At 36.4% G+C, this 18,594-nt stretch overlaps 1 protein-coding gene across 8 annotated transcripts in view; it reads left to right on the forward strand.

The window, feature by feature from the left end:
* Positions 1-18,594, forward strand: part of WDR17 (WD repeat domain 17) — a 118,250-nt gene that overhangs the window by 71,235 nt on the left and 28,421 nt on the right. For 6 of the 8 annotated variants that reach the window (XR_013352617.1, XM_077848595.1, XM_077848593.1 and 3 more), the window contains 11 exons: positions 3,070-3,234; positions 5,339-5,541; positions 6,546-6,695; positions 6,783-6,913; positions 7,217-7,342; positions 8,381-8,536; positions 11,621-11,685; positions 14,272-14,404; positions 15,134-15,225; positions 16,290-16,410; positions 17,209-17,348. Coding sequence is in view for 7 of the 8 variants with exons in the window: in XM_077848595.1 (XP_077704721.1) it covers positions 3,070-3,234; positions 5,339-5,541; positions 6,546-6,695; positions 6,783-6,913; positions 7,217-7,342; positions 8,381-8,536; positions 11,621-11,685; positions 14,272-14,404; positions 15,134-15,225; positions 16,290-16,410; positions 17,209-17,348 (1,482 nt within the window). In the remaining variant the exon portion in view is untranslated. The remainder of the gene's footprint in view (positions 1-3,069; positions 3,235-5,338; positions 5,542-6,545; positions 6,696-6,782; positions 6,914-7,216; positions 7,343-8,380; positions 8,537-11,620; positions 11,686-14,271; positions 14,405-15,133; positions 15,226-16,289; positions 16,411-17,208; positions 17,349-18,594) is intronic. The other 2 variants (XM_077848596.1, XM_077848598.1) reach the window with 1 other exon arrangement.

Below are 18,594 nucleotides of genomic sequence, written 5' to 3' on the forward strand. Positions count from 1 at the left end.
AAATATTAAAACCTTATCTTATTTGTATTCTGAGTCAAATCACATACAAAAGGATGTCTTTCAGTAAATAGAGAAGAACTTATAACACAGAAGTTTTATGCAAAGTGAGCTCATGCCCAGCTCCTCCTTGCCGGATTCCCCATCTCAGTGGCCTGATAATGTTCACAACAGAGCTGCTGAAGCCAAAATCCTTGGCCTCTTTTATACCTTATCATCCCCCCAATTTCTGTTTCCAGTCGGCTATCAGTTCCTGTGATATCATCTATCTAGTTATTCTTTTCCAACCACTCCCCTCCCCTGCCATAAACCAGTAATACTTTGCTTTTGGACTTCGTCAAAAGACTTCTAAATCGATTCTAGGATTCACATTCTTTGTCACTACTTCCTTATCTCCCACCTAACCTTCTCTATGTTGAAGTCAGAGAATTTAACAACCAGATCTGAGTGTACCATTCCATTGCTTACAGTGATTGTAGGATAAAATGCAAAATCTTAGGAGCCCAACAGGGAAGTCCCTCTGCAAAGTACATCTATATGGAACATATCTTGCTGTAACAAAGGCCTCATAGGAATAACCCACAGCCAACATCATACTCAGTGGTGAAAAACTTAGAACTTTTCCTGTAAGGTCAGGAACAAGACAAGGATGTCCACTCTCACCACTTTTATTCAGCATGTTACTGGAAGTCCTGGCTACAGCAGGGACAGCATAATGAAATAAAAGGCATCCAGATCAGCAAGGAAGAAGTAAAACCCTCACTATATGCAAATGACATGATCCTCTATATAGAAAATCCTAAGGACTCCACCAAAAAGCTACTAGAACTGATAAATGAATTCAGTAAAGTTGCAGGATACAGAATCATGGTACAGAAATCTTGCACTTCTATGCACTGATAATTAAGCTTCAGAAAGTGAAATTAAGAAAACAGTCCCATTTATAATTCCACCAAAAACAAAAAAATGTCTAGTAATAAAATTAACCAAAGAGGTGAAAGACCTGTACTCTGAAAACTATAAAACTCTAATGCAAGAAATTGAACATAAAGAAATGGAAAGGCATTCCATGCTCATGGGTTGGAAGAACAAATATAGTTAAAATGATTGGGTGGTGAGATGTGGTGTGTATATATAAATACAATGGAATATTCAACATGGATGGAGCTAGAGAGTATAATGCTAAGCAAAATAGCAAAATGCTATTTTGCTAAAAGAGAGGGAGCAAGGCAAACCAAGAAACAAACTTAGCTATAAAGAACAAACTGATGGTTACCAGGGAGGAGACAGAGGAAATATAAGATGGATATTGGAAGAGTACATAAATATTGACCACATGAGTAATAAATACATATAATCTTAAAAACCACAATTTTAGTAAGAAGTTGGCTGTCTCACCCTCTAAAATGTTATCTCCTTGAGATCAGCAACTGAGTTATCTATTTTTAGCAGTATATTCTTAGCAAAACACTGTGCTGCTAACCCTCATTGTGCCTAGAGCAAAGTAGATGTTTAAAAATTATTTCTTCAATACACAATAGATAGAAGTCATCTTGTATCTGACCAACAGAACAGTTCCGCATTCTTATTTTTCTGTTTTATGGGTTAAGCATTTGATGAGTTGAAATAAAAACTAGACATTAATTTGTTTTGTTGTTTTTTAAAAAAGTCCTTTATAGTTAACTTTTATGCTTACTACCAAGTGTACCTAATAAATTTCATTTTTATTTTTAAAAGCCTTTTAAAAATATTCTAATAGCAGTATCCATTATTTTATGTAGCCCTTTAGGAGATAACATGAAAAATATTTTGAACTTGTAAACATTTATTCATAATATATCTGTGAGGGGGTATAGCTCAGGGGTAGAGCATTTGACTGCATAATATATCTCTGAATTTATAATTTGGATAGCTGTACATGCATTCCTTGAATGTTTATAATTTGTTAAGATTTTATATCATGTATCCATATACACGTATGCAAAAACATACTCGTGTACATGTAAATATTTGTAATATGCAAAGAATGTTTTCCCACATGTAGAAACTGGCCCATTTATCCGTGGGACTTAGATGTAATATGCACATTTACAGATTGGCAGGCCAGGTTGCAAACCGGTGTATTTATGCATGTGGCCTTAAATAAATGCAAGTACTACAACCCACTTGGCAGAAATCAACAATTTGAAGTTTGAGGAAGGTTGTGAGAACAGTTGTATCCAAAGTGTAACTTCTGTTTGGAGCATGGAGCCTGTTTGTATGGTTGTTAACATTCCTCAGGGACACTGTTGCCCCACGATACCCACAGGCCCACTCTACTCCTCCCAAGTCCATTTGGAACAGTGTTCCACGTATGACCACTTGGGTTGTAGATGGACATACAGATGGATATACATGGTTGCTTAATTTACTCTCATTTTCTTGAGTATAACAGACAAAGATCATTAAAAGATCATAGCCATGCATATTTATAGAAGATCCTTGGTTGGAACATAGAGTTAAAGTGTCTCAAACTGGTGCAGCCACCAAAGACAATGGGGAAACCAGGACTGTGACTTTCTGTCGGATGGGACAACCCTGGTCTGTGGGCAGACGTTCCAGCATCCTTCAGGGGAAGCACTGCTATTTGTATTCATGCCACAGAAAAAATTTACCAGTGGTCAGGGCATGTAGTGATTAATAATTTGCTTACCAGTGAGGAAGCAGATCTCAGTTACTCACCATTGGAGACCCTTGTTAAGACCTACGGTATGAAATATAAAGATGTGAGAAATATTCAAGAAGTTTTGAATCTGGACATTTAAAAAAAAGAACTTATAGAAATAGGAATTCCATTACCTCTGATCTAAGATTGAAAACTTAAAAATGCAACTGATTAAAAGAGAAGATAAAAAAAACTTTGCACTAGGGCAGTTTCTGAGAATAATGGTTTTTACTTACGTGTTTTAGGTCTAACTTCATTAAGGAAGCAAAAAATTTTAGTTTTAGAAATTAGAACTGGGTATATTTTAAAATTATCAGTAACAAATATCATTTTTTTCATGTTTTACTGTGCCATTGACGATATTTCAGAGACATGATAGCTACTGGCTGTGAAGATAAAAATGTTCGTGTCTATTATGTAGCCACCAGCTCTGATCAACCACTGAAAGTATTTAGTGGGCACACTGCAAAAGTGTTCCACGTTAAATGGTCTCCTCTGAGCGAGGGCATACTTTGCAGTGGTTCTGATGATGGGTATGTATTTTTTGGATTCTAATTTTTAGTCCTTAAAATCATAAGCTTATAATCTTCTAGAAATGCATATATTTATATGATCCAACTTAGGGATGGAAAGATTTTAAGTATGTACATAACAAAGATGTACAGGCAATTAACAGTTACCTAATTACATTTAACCATAGTAAATTAAATCTTGCCATGCTTATCATCTTATTCATGATTTCTATTTCCTCGTTTTGCTTACTATGGATGCTTATTTCTGTCTTATTAGCAACAGAGTTAAGAGAAACAAAAATTTCAAAAGGATCGGTTTGGAAAGGGGAAAAAAAAAACCCTGAAATGAACAAATCTCTGTAAAATATAGAGAAGAGTTTATTTTTAGTAATGTCCTGATATTTAATATGGAAAACAGTCCTACTCTCTTTTCATTAAGAATAGGAAATAAGATGATCATATTTTAGCATGAAGAGAATTTATTTAGAAATGAGAGTGATTTAACCTTTTTTTTTTTCTGGTTTTGTGAAAAAGTTCCTGAAATCTTGTCTATATTTTATATTCAAACAGGATAGATTTTGCATAATACAGTTTGGTCCGTATTTGAATATGAGATAAATTTAGATAAGAGAAATCTTACTTTATGCAGATAGAAATCATAGTATACAGTAGCCAGAAGTTTAATATTGAATAATTGACTGTTTTCATCTTGAAACTTTGGCATCCATCCAAATTTCCTAAGAAAAGCAATGGTCAGATTTCTGTGGGTTATCACTGGAAAAAATACAGTAAGGTTATCATGTCCAAGTGAATGAGTTGACTTATGAGATTGTTCTCTGTTAACATGGACTTCAGTATCTGAATTCTATTGCTACATGAAAAAAAAAAGTATGATATTCAGCCATTGTCTAAGAAATATTTGTCAAAAAGATAGCAAACATTTTACTTAATTATGAGGATGAAACTTGAAAATCTTTTGTAAATTCTGTTTATTAGTTCCTTAATATGACTATATAGGTAATAACATGCTGCCTAGCACCTTTAAATATGCTTATGTACAATGGGGTATATAATGCTTTTCTTATGTTTGACTATAAAATATAATTATGATGTTAGCCTGATGTTTGCCTAATCTAAATTATGTCATAAAGCAAGAACACCTGTGAGCGCCCCTTATGATAACATTAAAGTATTTTGATACATGTCACTTTAACATTATGAAAGTATGATATCAACCAAAATAACTTCAAGGCTAACAGGAATTAGCACAAAATTAGGTTGTGATATGCCTGGATATATTGTCCTGTGCTGCGTAAGGGAAAAGAAAAAGAAGGAAATCTTTATAGAAGGCATAAATAAATATGCCTTAAAGAAATTAAATATATATATAATGTATCTCTTTCATAATATAACCTTTGAAGTATTAATATTTTGGCATTGTAAGATTGATATAAATCTGCAACTAAAAATTATTATGAATTGTTCAGGCGAAGTTGGCATTTGGAGGCCTTAAATTGATTTTGAGTTCAAATTATTATTTCAGTAGCATTTGTACTTTGTACAATTGGTAGATTCAAGTAATATCATGAATCCAGTTATATTTAAGTTTTGTACTTGATTTTAGAGTGATTTTACACCTACTAACCAACTTATTTTATTGACCAAAACATGAAGGAATGATTTACTCTTTGATAAGAACATAAAGATGAATTGATTATTCAAATAATACCCATCATCATGCATGCTATGTTTTCATGATTTACAAATAATGTGTATCATTAAATTATTGTATCCCTATTATTAGTAATTTCTTGGCCTTCTCTATTTCACTTTAAGAAAGAACCTTTTAAGTAAATAAATTGTGAAATAATAGATTTATTATCAGTTGTAAAGGACCAGTTAAAGTAGGGGGAAAATCTATTGAAATAGGCTAGCTCTGGCGTAGTTAATTGTTCATTTTCATCTGCTATAAAGAAAAGAATCGTAACGTATCATGAATCTTAAAATGCCCTTTGGATATACTGAGAAATCATTGTTGTGCACCACTAAGAATGTGTCCATACTTTAGACAAATTATAACCTGAATGGTATTTTATACATAATATACATAATATTCTGTTTTCAGTTCTGTTCGAATCTGGGATTACACTCAAGATGCTTGCATAAACATTCTTAGTGGCCACACTGCACCTGTGAGGGGATTAATGTGGAATACTGAGATTCCATATCTCCTCGTGTCTGGCAGCTGGGACTACACTATAAAAGTATGGGACACTCGAGAAGGAACTTGTTTGGATACTGTTTATGATCATGGTGCAGATGTATATGGTAAAGTGTTTTTCACGCATTTTTAAATTTTACTGTATTAATGAAGTTTATAATTTCTAAGACATACAGTATTTTTAAAGAAACCTTACAGTGTTTCATTTTAAAATAACATTTTTCTTATTAGAAACTGTGTGGTTGTTTATTATTGAAATATCAGAATATACAGATGATAACCCAAAATGTCAACCAACTATTGTGTTTCTGTGTGTACATACACACACACACACACACACACACATATGCATGCAGACGCACATGGCTTGGATTTTTCTCCCGCCCTTTATCATCACTCAGAAGGAAGTTGTAAAACAGGAAATCCGTGATAAAGTAGATGTAACTTATCTACCCATTACTGTATCTCTACTGTTGTATAGTTAGGACAACGTTTTGCTTTTTTATGTGAAACTAAGTCTTTAAATACGATTGAGCTGGGTATGGAAATCCGATTTCTTGTCTTCTGCGTGTCGCTTTCATATGACGACCCAAATCTTGATGGGCACAAGTAGGTTAATTAAGAATGCAAAAATGGTTCAGGAGAAAGTGACCCTAGTCTAGCCACTTGTGTTCATATACTTGACCTCAGTGGCCTTTCAGTTGAGGCAGAGGGGGCTGAGTGTGGGAGAGAATCCTGTTGCTGGATGTCCTAAACTGGAAAGTCCCAACTCTCTTCTTATAATTAGAACCTCTGTCCATCCACCATTACCTCACAGATTACCATGTACTCCACGGGTGTGACAGTCTGCTCACTGCTGACCCAACTGTAATGTAATTTCAACATTTTCATCCAGGACCATTCGCTAATCATTATTCAATTTTGTGTTCATATTTATAGAATATGCTAAGTAATATACTCTATTCTTATGTCATTTTCAGCCAAAATGAAAATGCCGTTTCAAAACTCTTCCTTATAACTTCAATTCTGTAGAAGTGTTATGAGGTACCTGTAGATAAATAATATTTTTTGGTGTTTACTTTAGTTAAAATAGGTTTATTTTTTCCATCAGGTTTAACATGTCATCCCCGCCGCCCCTTCACCATGGCCTCCTGCTCCCGTGATTCTACAGTGAGACTCTGGTCATTAACACCTCTAATCACTCCTTTACAAATAAATATTCTGGCAGACAGATCTTGGGAAGAAATTATCGGGAACACTGGTATTGAAAATGTGCATGTATTAGATTTTATTTTTAAATAGTATCTTATAAGCAATCCTTTCTCACTGAATTATGTCTGTTCTTTAGATCATGCCATAGAACAAGGCACTCCTCCTCTATTGTGTGGTAAAGTATCAAGAGATATTAAACACGAAATAGAGAAACTAACTGGTAATCCTCGAGCAAAAAAACTAAGATGGTTTTCAGAATGTTTATCTGTGAGTATTTATTATAGGAATTAAATATGAACATTTTCCCTGTAGTCAAAAATGAGTCATTACAACCATTGTCATTATCACATATTTACATGTATCACCCCAACTCAGCGGGTCCCTCTGAACATAGTTGGTGCAGAGTGAGAAAGCAAATGGAAACCAGAAACAATAAATGAAATACAGTTATTATTTCGTTAATCTTTCAACTTAGATATGCCTCATCATATTTTTGAAGATGCAAAATTCTGGGGGTTTTTAAATAATTCATTTATTTTATCTTTGGTTATTCTGTATCAACCTTTTTAGCCTCCAGGTGGCAGTGACAATTTATGGAATTTAGTCGCTGTGATAAGAGGGCAGGACGACAGCTTGCTTCCTCAAAACTACTGTAAAGGAATAATGCATTTGAAACATCTGATTAAATTTAGAACGGTAAGTCAAGTATGCAGGTATCCTGTCCCCAAGCAGAATTATTTTTGCCTTTTCGTTGTTAAAATATAAACATTATTCTGGAAGATTTCTATAATTAGAGTTAGTAGACTGAAGTAAATGAACGCTGAGGAGATAAGTCATCAGTAAAAACCAATTATGAGAGTCTGAATTTTTTTTTTTGAGAGTCTGAATTATTTGAGACTAGTTAAGGCAGTCATGGTTTCCATACGTTGAATCTCGTGAAATTTTTCAAAGGTCACTTGGAACTACTTGAAATGCTTTACCCTATTACCAAATAACCGTGACATTTGGACCACTCTGATTTTAGTCTCAGAGGCCTGAAAGACTGTATTCTGGGATATGTTTTATTAAAACTGGCCGTATTAGAGCTCTTATTAAATTCCATTACAAAATCACCAGTTACCTCATACCTGGAGTGATACCCCGTACCAACAAACCAGAGCTGGGATGAGAAAGAGGAAATAGCACTTATATTTGCAATAAAATATCCATGCTTAACGTGACTGGGAGAGCACGAGAACTGTGCCAGAGGTGTGGATTTGAAGGTCCCACAAAACAGTTATTTTCATAAAGGAGTATTTTCTGTAGTCACAACCCCACCTAACGACTACAGGTCTTACCTCCTGATAGAACAGGAGCCAATTAGACTGAGCCTGTCATTTTTAATGTTTATTCCAGACTTTTATATTTTTTCTTCCAGTACTTACATATCACTTTATCATTCATGACCTTTTAACCCCTGGACTATAACCACACCTGGTGAGTTTTAAGGACAGTGGGATTTAGCCTGTCTGCCCACACCCGACCCAGCTAGTCTTTACCCTGCACCCACACCAGAATATTAGAGTGGAGGAAGTATCATATTTTACAGAGAAAAAATACTGATTTTTAAAAATATTTAATTTCCAGTGCTACATGCTTTTAAAATATGTGCCCCCTGTCATGCTTTTATAATCATCTGTTATCACCAGCTCTTGTATAACAAAATTTAGGAAATGTTATTTTCTGTTTAACCAGTCTGAAGCCCAAGAATTGACAACAGTCAAGATGTCTAAATTTGGTGGTGGAATTGGTGTCCCCACCAAAGAGGAGAGGCTGAGGGAAGCTGCTGACATACATTTGAGATTAGGACAAATTCAGAGATACTGTGAACTGATGGTTGGACTTGGAGAGGTAAAGTGCAAACATCAACGACTTCGACAAAGTAGTCTTAAGTATTGGTGAAATGCTAAATGTGAAGTTTATCTTTTCCAGCTTTATATGCTTCTCTGCCCGTCTGCTGGTAGGTGTCTACCTGAGGGCACTGCTTATCAAAGTGAGACCCCCTGGGTGGCAGCATCCGCGTTCCTTGGGAACGTGCTAGACGTGCATTACCCCTAGACCTAAAGAATCAGAGACCCTGGGGATGTAGCCCGATGATCTGTGCTTTTGTAAGCCCTTCACAGTATTCACAGGCTTGGTAAAGTTTGAGAAACACTGCCCGGTAGGATCTTTGATACCCCAAAGATATCCGTGTTGGCTGATTAGCTCACAGTGGGCTCCCCTTGTGTCGTAACTGGACCCCACACTGGCCAGAAGAAGGGTCTTCCCTGAGGATTAGCTGGTGAAAGATGCTTGTGAGGCACATCTTGATTGTGTAGAGGACTCATTCAACAAAACAGAGTTCTCCAAAAGGTCAAGATGAGTCTATCCTATTAAAATTCAGGGTAGTGGTTCTTCTGGAAAGTGGGTGGCAAATAAAATAGAACAAAAGGGAGAAAGGGCTTCTGGTTTTTGATCTGGGTGCTGGTTTAGTTGAATGTATTCAGTTTGTGCAAATTTATGAAGCTTTTCATTTTTCTGCACAGCCATGTTCAAGAAAAAATCTCCCACTCCTCCAAAAAAAAAAAAAAATCGAATGGCATGGTCTCATTGCCTAGTTGATCATTTGGAAAAACTCTAGGTTAGCTAACTTTATAATTACAAAGCATGTCATTAAGTGTACTAATAAATAATATAAAATAAACAATAAAATTACATTAGAATATTTCAAAATTAAACTCACCTTTTTATTCCCCCACACACTAAAAACAAATAATGAATTACTGCTTGACTAAGATAAAATGTCATTTTAAAATTTTATTGAAAAGGAAGAGGTGCCTGGGTGACTCAGTCAGTGGAGGGTATGCCTCTTGATTTTGGCTCATGATCTCAGGGTCGTGGGATCGAGCCCTGCGTCTGGTTCTGTGCTGAGCATGAAGCCTGTGTCAGATTCTCTCTCTCCCTCTGCCCCCTACACACCCCCTTGCCCTTGTGCATGCTTTTTTCTCTTTGTAAGAGAAAAAAAAGAAAATCTCTTTTTCTAAAGAAATTTAAAAATTTTTTTAAAGGCATTGCAAACTATAAAGTGTTTAGGGGCGGTATAAAAACTTGACTTTTGAAGAAATAGAAGTTTTGTCTTAAAAGTGACCCATTTAACAGGTCACTCTTAGAATATATATCAAAAGTCAAAGAGAAAAAGAATAAATGAATTTTGGCAGAACTCTAATTCTTCATCTTCCTGAGTTTTCTATCTGGGTGTATATATTTTCAAGCTATGTTTAAGCTTATTAAACTTTAATAAGGTATCTACTTAAATGGAGCTTAAGAATTTTATTGTTGTGCAGTTTCATCAATGTTCTTAATGATGCAAAAAACTATGCTTAAAATCCTTGAGAAATCAGAATGTCCTTGTAATTGTTCACGGTCACCTCCTTCCGTAGTTTCTGTTTCTGTGAGATTAATACTATGAGGTTAGGGAAAAATTTTATCTTTTTACCTACAAAATATGTTTTTATAGAAAAATCTTGATTTCAAAAAAAAAAAAAAGAAAAATCTTGATTTCAAAGTTAATATGCACTGTAGCTTCTTTCTTCCATTTGGCTCTACTATAATAAAAACAAGATTTCCTAGGAGCATATTTATTACTTTTTTCAAAAAAAGTGACATGACTACAAATAGCAAAGCATTAAAAATGACCTATTTTGTACACCCAAAACTAATATTACACTGTATGTTAACTAACTGGAATTTAAATAAAAACTAAAAAAAAAAAAGTTACCTATTTAAAATTTAACCTATCATTTTCAGGCTAATTACCAATTCTTCTAGCCTTAATTGCAGTAGAATTCTACTGTTGGGGAGAGACATCATATGAAGTTTAGATTGGTGTTGTGATGTTTCAGAATATTGTACCTTCACTTCCCTTCTAGACTTTTGAGTTTAGTGAAGTCTGTATTTCCATGTAATTGTCATTCTTGCCTTTACCGAACAATGATCTTCTTTATTTTTAAAAAAAGATTTTATTTATTTATTCACAAGAGACACAGAGAGAGAGAGGCAGAGACACAGGGAGAGGGAGAAGCAGGCTCCCTGCAGGAAGCCCCATGTGGGACTCGATCCCGGGACCACGGTGTCACGCCCTGGGCTAAAAGCAGCGCTAAACCGCTGAGTCACCCGGGCTGCCCAATGATTTTCTTTAATAACAGTCTAATTTTAAAATATGAAGACCTAAAAAAAAATAGGAAGACCTGTATTATCAACTATAAAGGAAGAAGTGACAATAAATATATAATTTATCAAAAATAAGGAAAGAATAAAATAGAAATAAATGTCATATTTGTTAAACAGAAGTGACAGTGCAATAAAAATTTCAGTATGTATTCTTTTGAACGTAGAATGTAGATTGCTGTAGAACAAATTACTATGGTGTTGTGTCAGAAGATGAATTAATATATTTTTCAAACTACGTATTTTAGTTACTACTCTTCCCCTCCCCTTACTCTGCCCTCGACCTCTCGGTTTAGGATTTTACCTGTTAAATAATACAATTTACATATCTTACTTTACTTTAAAATGTGGTAATATTTATAGTCTATGGAATGCATCCATCAGATAGGATATGAAAAGATTTCTGGAAATCCAAACAGTCTAAAAATACACTAAAACCTTGTATTCTAAATGTGTGTTTATTAAAAAAAAAAATTCCATTAAGATCTAGCACAATCAAAATAGATATATTTAGAGGCCTGCAGGGCTCAGTCACTTAAGGGTCTGGCTTGGGCTCAGGTCATGATCCCGGGGTCCTGGAATCCAGCCCCGCATCGGGCTCCCTGCTCAGCCGAGAGTCTTGCTTGTCTCTTCCTCTTCCTTGGTGCTCACTCTCACTCTCACTCTCAAATAAATAAATGCAATCTTAAAAAAAAGACATGTTCTTGCCTTTCTCTCTCTCTGTTCTAGTGGGACAAAGCCTTATCACTTGCACCAGGGGTGTCTGTGAAATACTGGAAGAAGTTAATGCAGAGGTAAGCAGAGAGTCTTGTGTCCAAATAGACATTTTAAAATATGTTAAAATAGAATCAGTATATAAATATGATGGTAGCTTTTGAGATTTTTTTTTTACTCTTATGCTGTCTTTAAAAATAGCTGAATTTTATGTCTGCTAACAATAAATTAAATGAGTCAGTTACAAGTCATTTTGGTGCATTTGACCTGACATCTGATAAAGACAGTGCAAGCAGATTTTTCCCATGTCAGTAGAACAACTGACAGATCAGTAAACATACTGGTTAATATATTAATGGTTAACCTAATTATATAATTATATTATATATATAATATATAATATATATAATATAACCATATATAACCATATATATTATATATAACCACATATTATATATAATATAATATATATTAATATAATATTATATATATTGCTATTGAAATATAACTGGTAATATTTTCCTGAAGGCGACCAAAAGTTCACAGAATATTATTCTAAAAATAATCTCAGAAATTCCCTCGGGACACTAATCCGTGCCACCTCCTCCCCGTGAATACAGAGGAGGTACTGATGACAAAGAAGACTGTTGCTGAGAACGGTTAGTTTCTTAGGGCTGCTGTAACCAAGTACCCTGAACTGGTCAGCTTAGGACAGCAGATGATTGCTCCCTCCAGCTCTGGAGGCTAGAAGGCCAATCTCAGGTTGCCGGAAGGATTGGTCCCTACAGGAGGCTCTGAGAAAGCATCAGTTCCATGCTTTTCCTCCAGCTTCTGGCGGCTCCTGGCAGTCCTTGGTGCTCACGAACTCATGGATGCATCACTCCGATACCCGCCCTGTGTATGTCTGTGCCCAGATTTCTCTCTTTCTTGGAGGACACCAGTCATAATAGATTGAGGGTCTACCCTAAACTGACTACACTGGCTAAGACTGTATTTCCAAATAAGGTTACATTTGCAGATACCATGGCCTCCTACTTCAATATATCTTTTGGGAGGACACATTTCACCTCACACCATATTACTGTTTTCTATTCATTCATTTCTATTCAGTGAATATTTATTTAGTTATTGCTCACTATGTGCTAATCACTGTGCTAAGCCTGTAGAGTACTATTTAATGAGTGATTGCCTTGCTTCTGGCATTAAAAAGTTGTGATTTTTCTTTCATGGGACGTGATTTAGAAGCAACATCCACTGCAACTCACATGTATAAATACAGATCTGTCAGAGGCTAACCATGAAATGCAAAGGGATTAACGAACATATTTGCCATGGGAAAGTAGACTGCTCCCTGGCACCTGCTTTCCCAGTGATAAGTTCATCAGCGGGCTGGCTGCAGCCCCACGGTCCAGGCTCCCCATCCTAAGTTCTAAGAATCCCAAGTAATTCTTAAGTTCCTATACCCTCACTGCACTGTGGTGAATGTTACCCTCCCACTGAAACTTTAATAAAGTCAAGGTAGCAGATGCTGTTTATTTCACAAAACAATTTTGTTTCAACCTTAGCGAAAGCTATTTCATTTATTTTGGGGAACCAACACCTGATTTTCTCTGCTCATTTCTTCACATTGTGGCCAGAAAATGGTCTCCCCACGACTCCTAAGTTTGTGTCGTACAGATCCAGCCATATAGAGACGCTGACTGGTGGTGTCCCAGCCCTAGTTCCTAGGAAGGGGATATTATTCCTGTAACAAGGAAACCAGGGCCACATGGTTAAAAACATAGTTGTTGGGGAGAACACCAGTGACACTCTGAATTGGAACTGGGCAAACAGACACTGTCTACTGCACCTACCCAGACATTGGCAATTGAAACATAGTTTACCGCAAATGCCAGCAGAAGTTAAGTAGACCAGATTAGTTTTCAACAAAACTGTAAGAGTTGAATTAATTTGGTTGGTCACTGAAAACTTCCTGGGACTTTAGGAAAACAGAAACACAGACAGGATACGGAGAGAGGCAGACACACCTATACCCTTCATAACCTCTGAGATCGGGAGCCTGTCTTCCCCTCATATAGCAGAAGCATTATTTTTTTAAACTACCTTGCTTGGGGCACTCAGATTTCTGTAGCTTATTATCAATATTTATACTCTTAAATTGTCTTTTTGAATGATTTTAAGCTACTTATATTTAGAAGCTCTCCATTCATTGTTGTGCTCACTAAAACATTTAAAAATCTCCTGTCTTTAATGGAGCAGACACCCACGTAGTTAATTAATCCAGCTGAAATTAGATATTCCATCACACATACCTAGTTTACAACTTATTTTCAAAAAATATATTGCTTGTTTTAATAGATAAGCTATGTTCACTTTAAGACCTAACATGTTCAGTGCATTTTAAAAATATGAAAATATGTAGTGTTCTAAGAGAAGGCAAGTATCTGTGGTATTTTATTACAGAAAACTTTTATTTGTCTTTCGTATCTGATTTGACTATAAAATCTGAGGCTTTTAGAAAAGCGATATGCGAAAGGGCTTTATGAAGTCTACCCCATATTTTGAATATTAATGTTTTAGATATTTCAGATATTTAAGGACATCTCAGGCCCGCGTAGAACTTTGAAATTAATATATTATAAAAGAAATTGTTCTTACTTTACTAGGAGAGCGGATCAGCTAATCCAGGAAGACAAGGACGATGTCATTCCATACTGCATAGCCATTGGTGATGTGAAAAAGTTAGTCGATTTCTTTATGTCAAGAGGTCAGCTTAAAGAAGCTCTGCTTGTGGCACAGGTACAACTGCACGATTACAGGCGCAGCATACCCTGGCGGGTGGGCATGTGGAAGGAAGACTGTTGACCCCTCATATGCGCCTTCCCGTGATCAAGAGTCACAGATGGGCTGGCTTCTGCCCGCCTCCCGACCTGCTGTGTCCACACTGCAGTCACACCATCTGGTCACACCGAGTGTACTTTAGACACACAGGCATCCCTGAACTCTGAACTTTTGTCTGCTGATGAATGTCCTATATGGTCAAACAGCTTTTTCTAGTAACCACGAACTTGTTACAAATGGAGTTCACTTTTTTTCTTTCAAATTCTAAGGGTATCTCCAAATTGTATAAATTTCAGACATGATTTGAGTAAGCAGTTGATCCTTGAACAACACAGGGATCAGGGGTACTGAACCCCCACCCAGTCAGAAATCCCAGTGTAACTTTTGACTCTCCCAGAACTTACCCACTAATAGCCTCCTGTTGACCAGAATCTTTACCGACAACGTTGTCGATTGTACACTATATTATTAAGATAAAGTAAACTAGAGGAAAGAAATGTTATTAAGAAAATCATAAGGAAGAAAAAATATGTTTACAGAATTGTACTGTATTTATTGAAAAAAATCTGCATGTAAGTGGACCCGTAGTGTTCAAGGGTCAAATGTACTTTGATCAAAATAATATTCTAAAATTGGTCAGCTGTCAACAATTAGCTAAAATTAATTAAAGATTGCATTAAATTCCAGGCTGCTTGTGAGGGAAACATGCAGACATTACATGTTTCTACACCTAAAGAATCTTCGTATTCTGATGATACCTACAAGGAAGACTTTAATGAGTGAGCATTTTATTCTCTGTGTGGGGTCATAGTCTAATGGTTGGCTCCCCTGTAGGAGGCTTTGGGAGACATGCAGTTCATCTTTCTTTGCGTAGGGGGCTTGGCTGTCTCACCGTATTTCCCACCGTAGTCCCACTCCGTAGGTGAACAGGACAGTGTCTGGCACGTAGATGAGCCCACACACGTTTTGTATGGCTTCCAGGGAAGCGGAATGCATTTCAGGAGAGAGATGGCAAATAAAGCACCTAAATACTTAAAAACTGATCAAACCTGTTTAGGGAGGAAGGGCAGTGAAAGTAGGTGGGCTGTTTATTAACATTTCACTGTAAAGTCAGTGTAGATAATGTCACCCGACACTGTTCATAATCAAGACCCCAGAATTAATGGTGGGAATAAAATTTAGGCTCCTTAAATCCAGATACGTATGTTTTTAAAAGAAACAGACGTTAGAACTCTTCAGCCTTTTGACCTTTTTAAAATCTAATAATCTGCTTTCCCACGTCATATCCATTGGCTTCTGTTATTGCTCTAGTAAATTGGATATTTAAACTTTTAGGATGCTTCTCAAGTAAAAAAATAAATAAATAAATAAAATAAAAAAATAAAATAAAAATGAGTCATAATATTTTAAGCAAATAATGTGTTGGGACCAACATGCTCCTTCCTGGTTCTTTGCTGCTATTCTCTGCCATTTTAAACTTGATATGGTAAAGATCTACCCATATCTTGTGTCACCACTTACGTTTTGAAAAGTTTCAGCTCAACCTATAGCTCTTCTAAGGTTGACTGCCCTGTAGCTGAATTATAATGATTTGATGTAGGACAGTACATTTTGAGAATTAGGCTTTTCTTCTGACATTGGCGGTGGGGGAGAAGCCCATTGATTGATTGGTCAGCTAAGACTGCTTTCCTGATTGATCGATTGATGATTGATTGATTTATACCAAAAATCAGGCTTTATACTTGAATCAGAGATATCAAATGAAATCCTATTGGATCATTTGGCCAACTTGTTATAAAAGAGCATTAGTCCACTTTATGATGGAATCCTTGTGTTCCTGGAGGACGTACACTCTGTTTTCTAGACTCCTCCACAAAGTCAGTGAAGAATTGTCAGAATGGTATTTCCAGGACGGTCGTGCAGTGCTGGCTGCCTGCTGCCAGCTGGCTGTCGATAACACTGAGGTACGTTTCACGTTGGTTCATGTGGATGAAAAACCCTTCAGATGTGTCATGGTGTTCTAGTGGAAAAAACACGGCAACTTCTGTGCAAGATCTGAGTTTGTGTGCTTTTCAAGCCTCGACTTCCACGTCTCGAGCACACACCAACTCTATAGACTATGGGATTTTTTTCCGATTTATTTTTTATCACAAGATACGTGTTGGTAACAACCTGACTTTAAGTATTTCATCCTACATGACAAGCAGTAGTATGGTAAAGGGACAAAAATCTCTGGACCGGGACTCAGAATACCTGACTTCTCAACGTACTTATTTTTAACTTACTTCAAGTATATTATTCGCAAGCTATGTTTTTAAGGTATTTTCATAAGAAAAGTGTTAAGTAAAGATGGCTTCTGTTATGCGTATATCCTTAGATGTAGTATATTTAAGGGATAATTGATAATCATTGAGCACTATTGAAGAAGCTTTTAAGAATTTACATTGTTTTGTGATAGAGATTGAAGGACATGTTGAGGATATTGCAGGTAGACTGTTATTAATTAGTTATAAACGTATTACTAAGGGTTCTAAACTTAAATTCTGACCTTACAAAAACTTCCTGTACATCCCTTTATCAGATAAGCTTTTCCATCTGGAAATTGTGTTTATACTTACATAAGTACTTTATAGGAGTATTACATTCAGTATTTTATAGGAATGTAGATTAATACTACTTTAGCTACTTTATGAGCTGGGTGGGGAGTGATGATCCCATCCAGCATCTCTGAAACTGAAGAAATTATTTTCTTATTGAGCAAGCTTGCTATGGCATACCTGATTCGTGGAAATGAACTGGAGTTGGCCGTCTGTGTGGGCACAGTGCTAGGGGAGTCTGCAGCACCTGCAACCCACTATGCCCTGGAACTGTTGGCAAGAAAATGCATGATGATTCCAACATGGTAAGAATTTCTAAATTCGAAGAATGATCTTATAGTGATGGAATACATTTTTTAAATATTATAAGTTACATTTGATGTGTGTTGGGAGGATACAGCATCTGCTTTTTTTTTTTTTTTTTTAAATAAAAGGAAGATTGTGGGAGGGAACCATGCTATGACAATGAAGTAATAGTGGTTAAATAATGAAATCTACCATGACCTGTTCTGAAGCAAGGCAGGCGCAACTATGATATTTTCAAGCACACAAAACGTCATGAGAATAAATGCGCTCTTCTTAAGATAATCAGGACCACACATTTCCACATTTTAAATGCTACGTATCTACACTCATTCTCGTCCGATCTTCTCTCATAGTTTAAGGTTTGGAAAATAAAATCACTTTTCTAATGGAGAATAGTAACTTTTAATGGAGAGTGATGGTTTAGCTGGAGACTGGGAACAGGCCACTTCCCCAGACTTGGGCAGCAACTCTAAGAAATAGACCCTGGAAGGTCCCTGCAGTGACAGGAAGTCCAGGTGAAAGCAGTTCTCATCCCATCTGCATCGCAGACAGTCCTTCGTTACGGAGCAACCTAAAGATGACTTTAGACTTTTATCTTCTCTTTCCCCAAAGTACTTAAAACCTCAAGGAGTTTCTAAGTAGTCTTGTTTATCAGGCCTCGTAGCTCTTCCCACGTACACCCCGTGCACACACAAACCACTCTTTGAAGGACTATACAGATTCCACTGCTGAATCCTACAGATAAAAGTATTAATAATGGTGACAGCCGGCTAGCCCCTCCACACTGCATACTGTGTGCCAAGCTCTGTGTTAAGCACTTTACATGTAACAACTTACTAGATATTATGCAGTAGATAGTTATTTGCCTCAGATCTCAGTAAGTGCTTGAGCCAAGATCGGAGGTTACATAAACTGGCTGCAAAGTTTGCACTTAGCAACTTACTTAGTTCAGACCGCTGTAACAAAATGCCACAGACTGGATGGCTTGTACACAACAGAAATTTATTTCTCACAGTTCTAAAGGGTGAGATCTTAGGATCAGGATGCTGGCAGATTTGGGGTCTGATGAGAAATGGCTTGCTGGGTCATAATTGACCATCTTCTTGTGCTCACTTGTGGAAGGGGTGAACTAGTCCTCTGTGGCCTCTTTTGTAAGGACACTAATCCCATTCGTGAGGGCTTAGCCCTCAGGCCCTAATCACGTCCCAACGGTCCCACTTCCAAATACCATTATATTGGGGATTA

This window comes from Canis aureus, chromosome 15 (genome assembly GCF_053574225.1).
Source record: "Canis aureus isolate CA01 chromosome 15, VMU_Caureus_v.1.0, whole genome shotgun sequence".
In the NCBI taxonomy this organism is placed as follows: domain Eukaryota; kingdom Metazoa; phylum Chordata; class Mammalia; order Carnivora; family Canidae; genus Canis; species Canis aureus.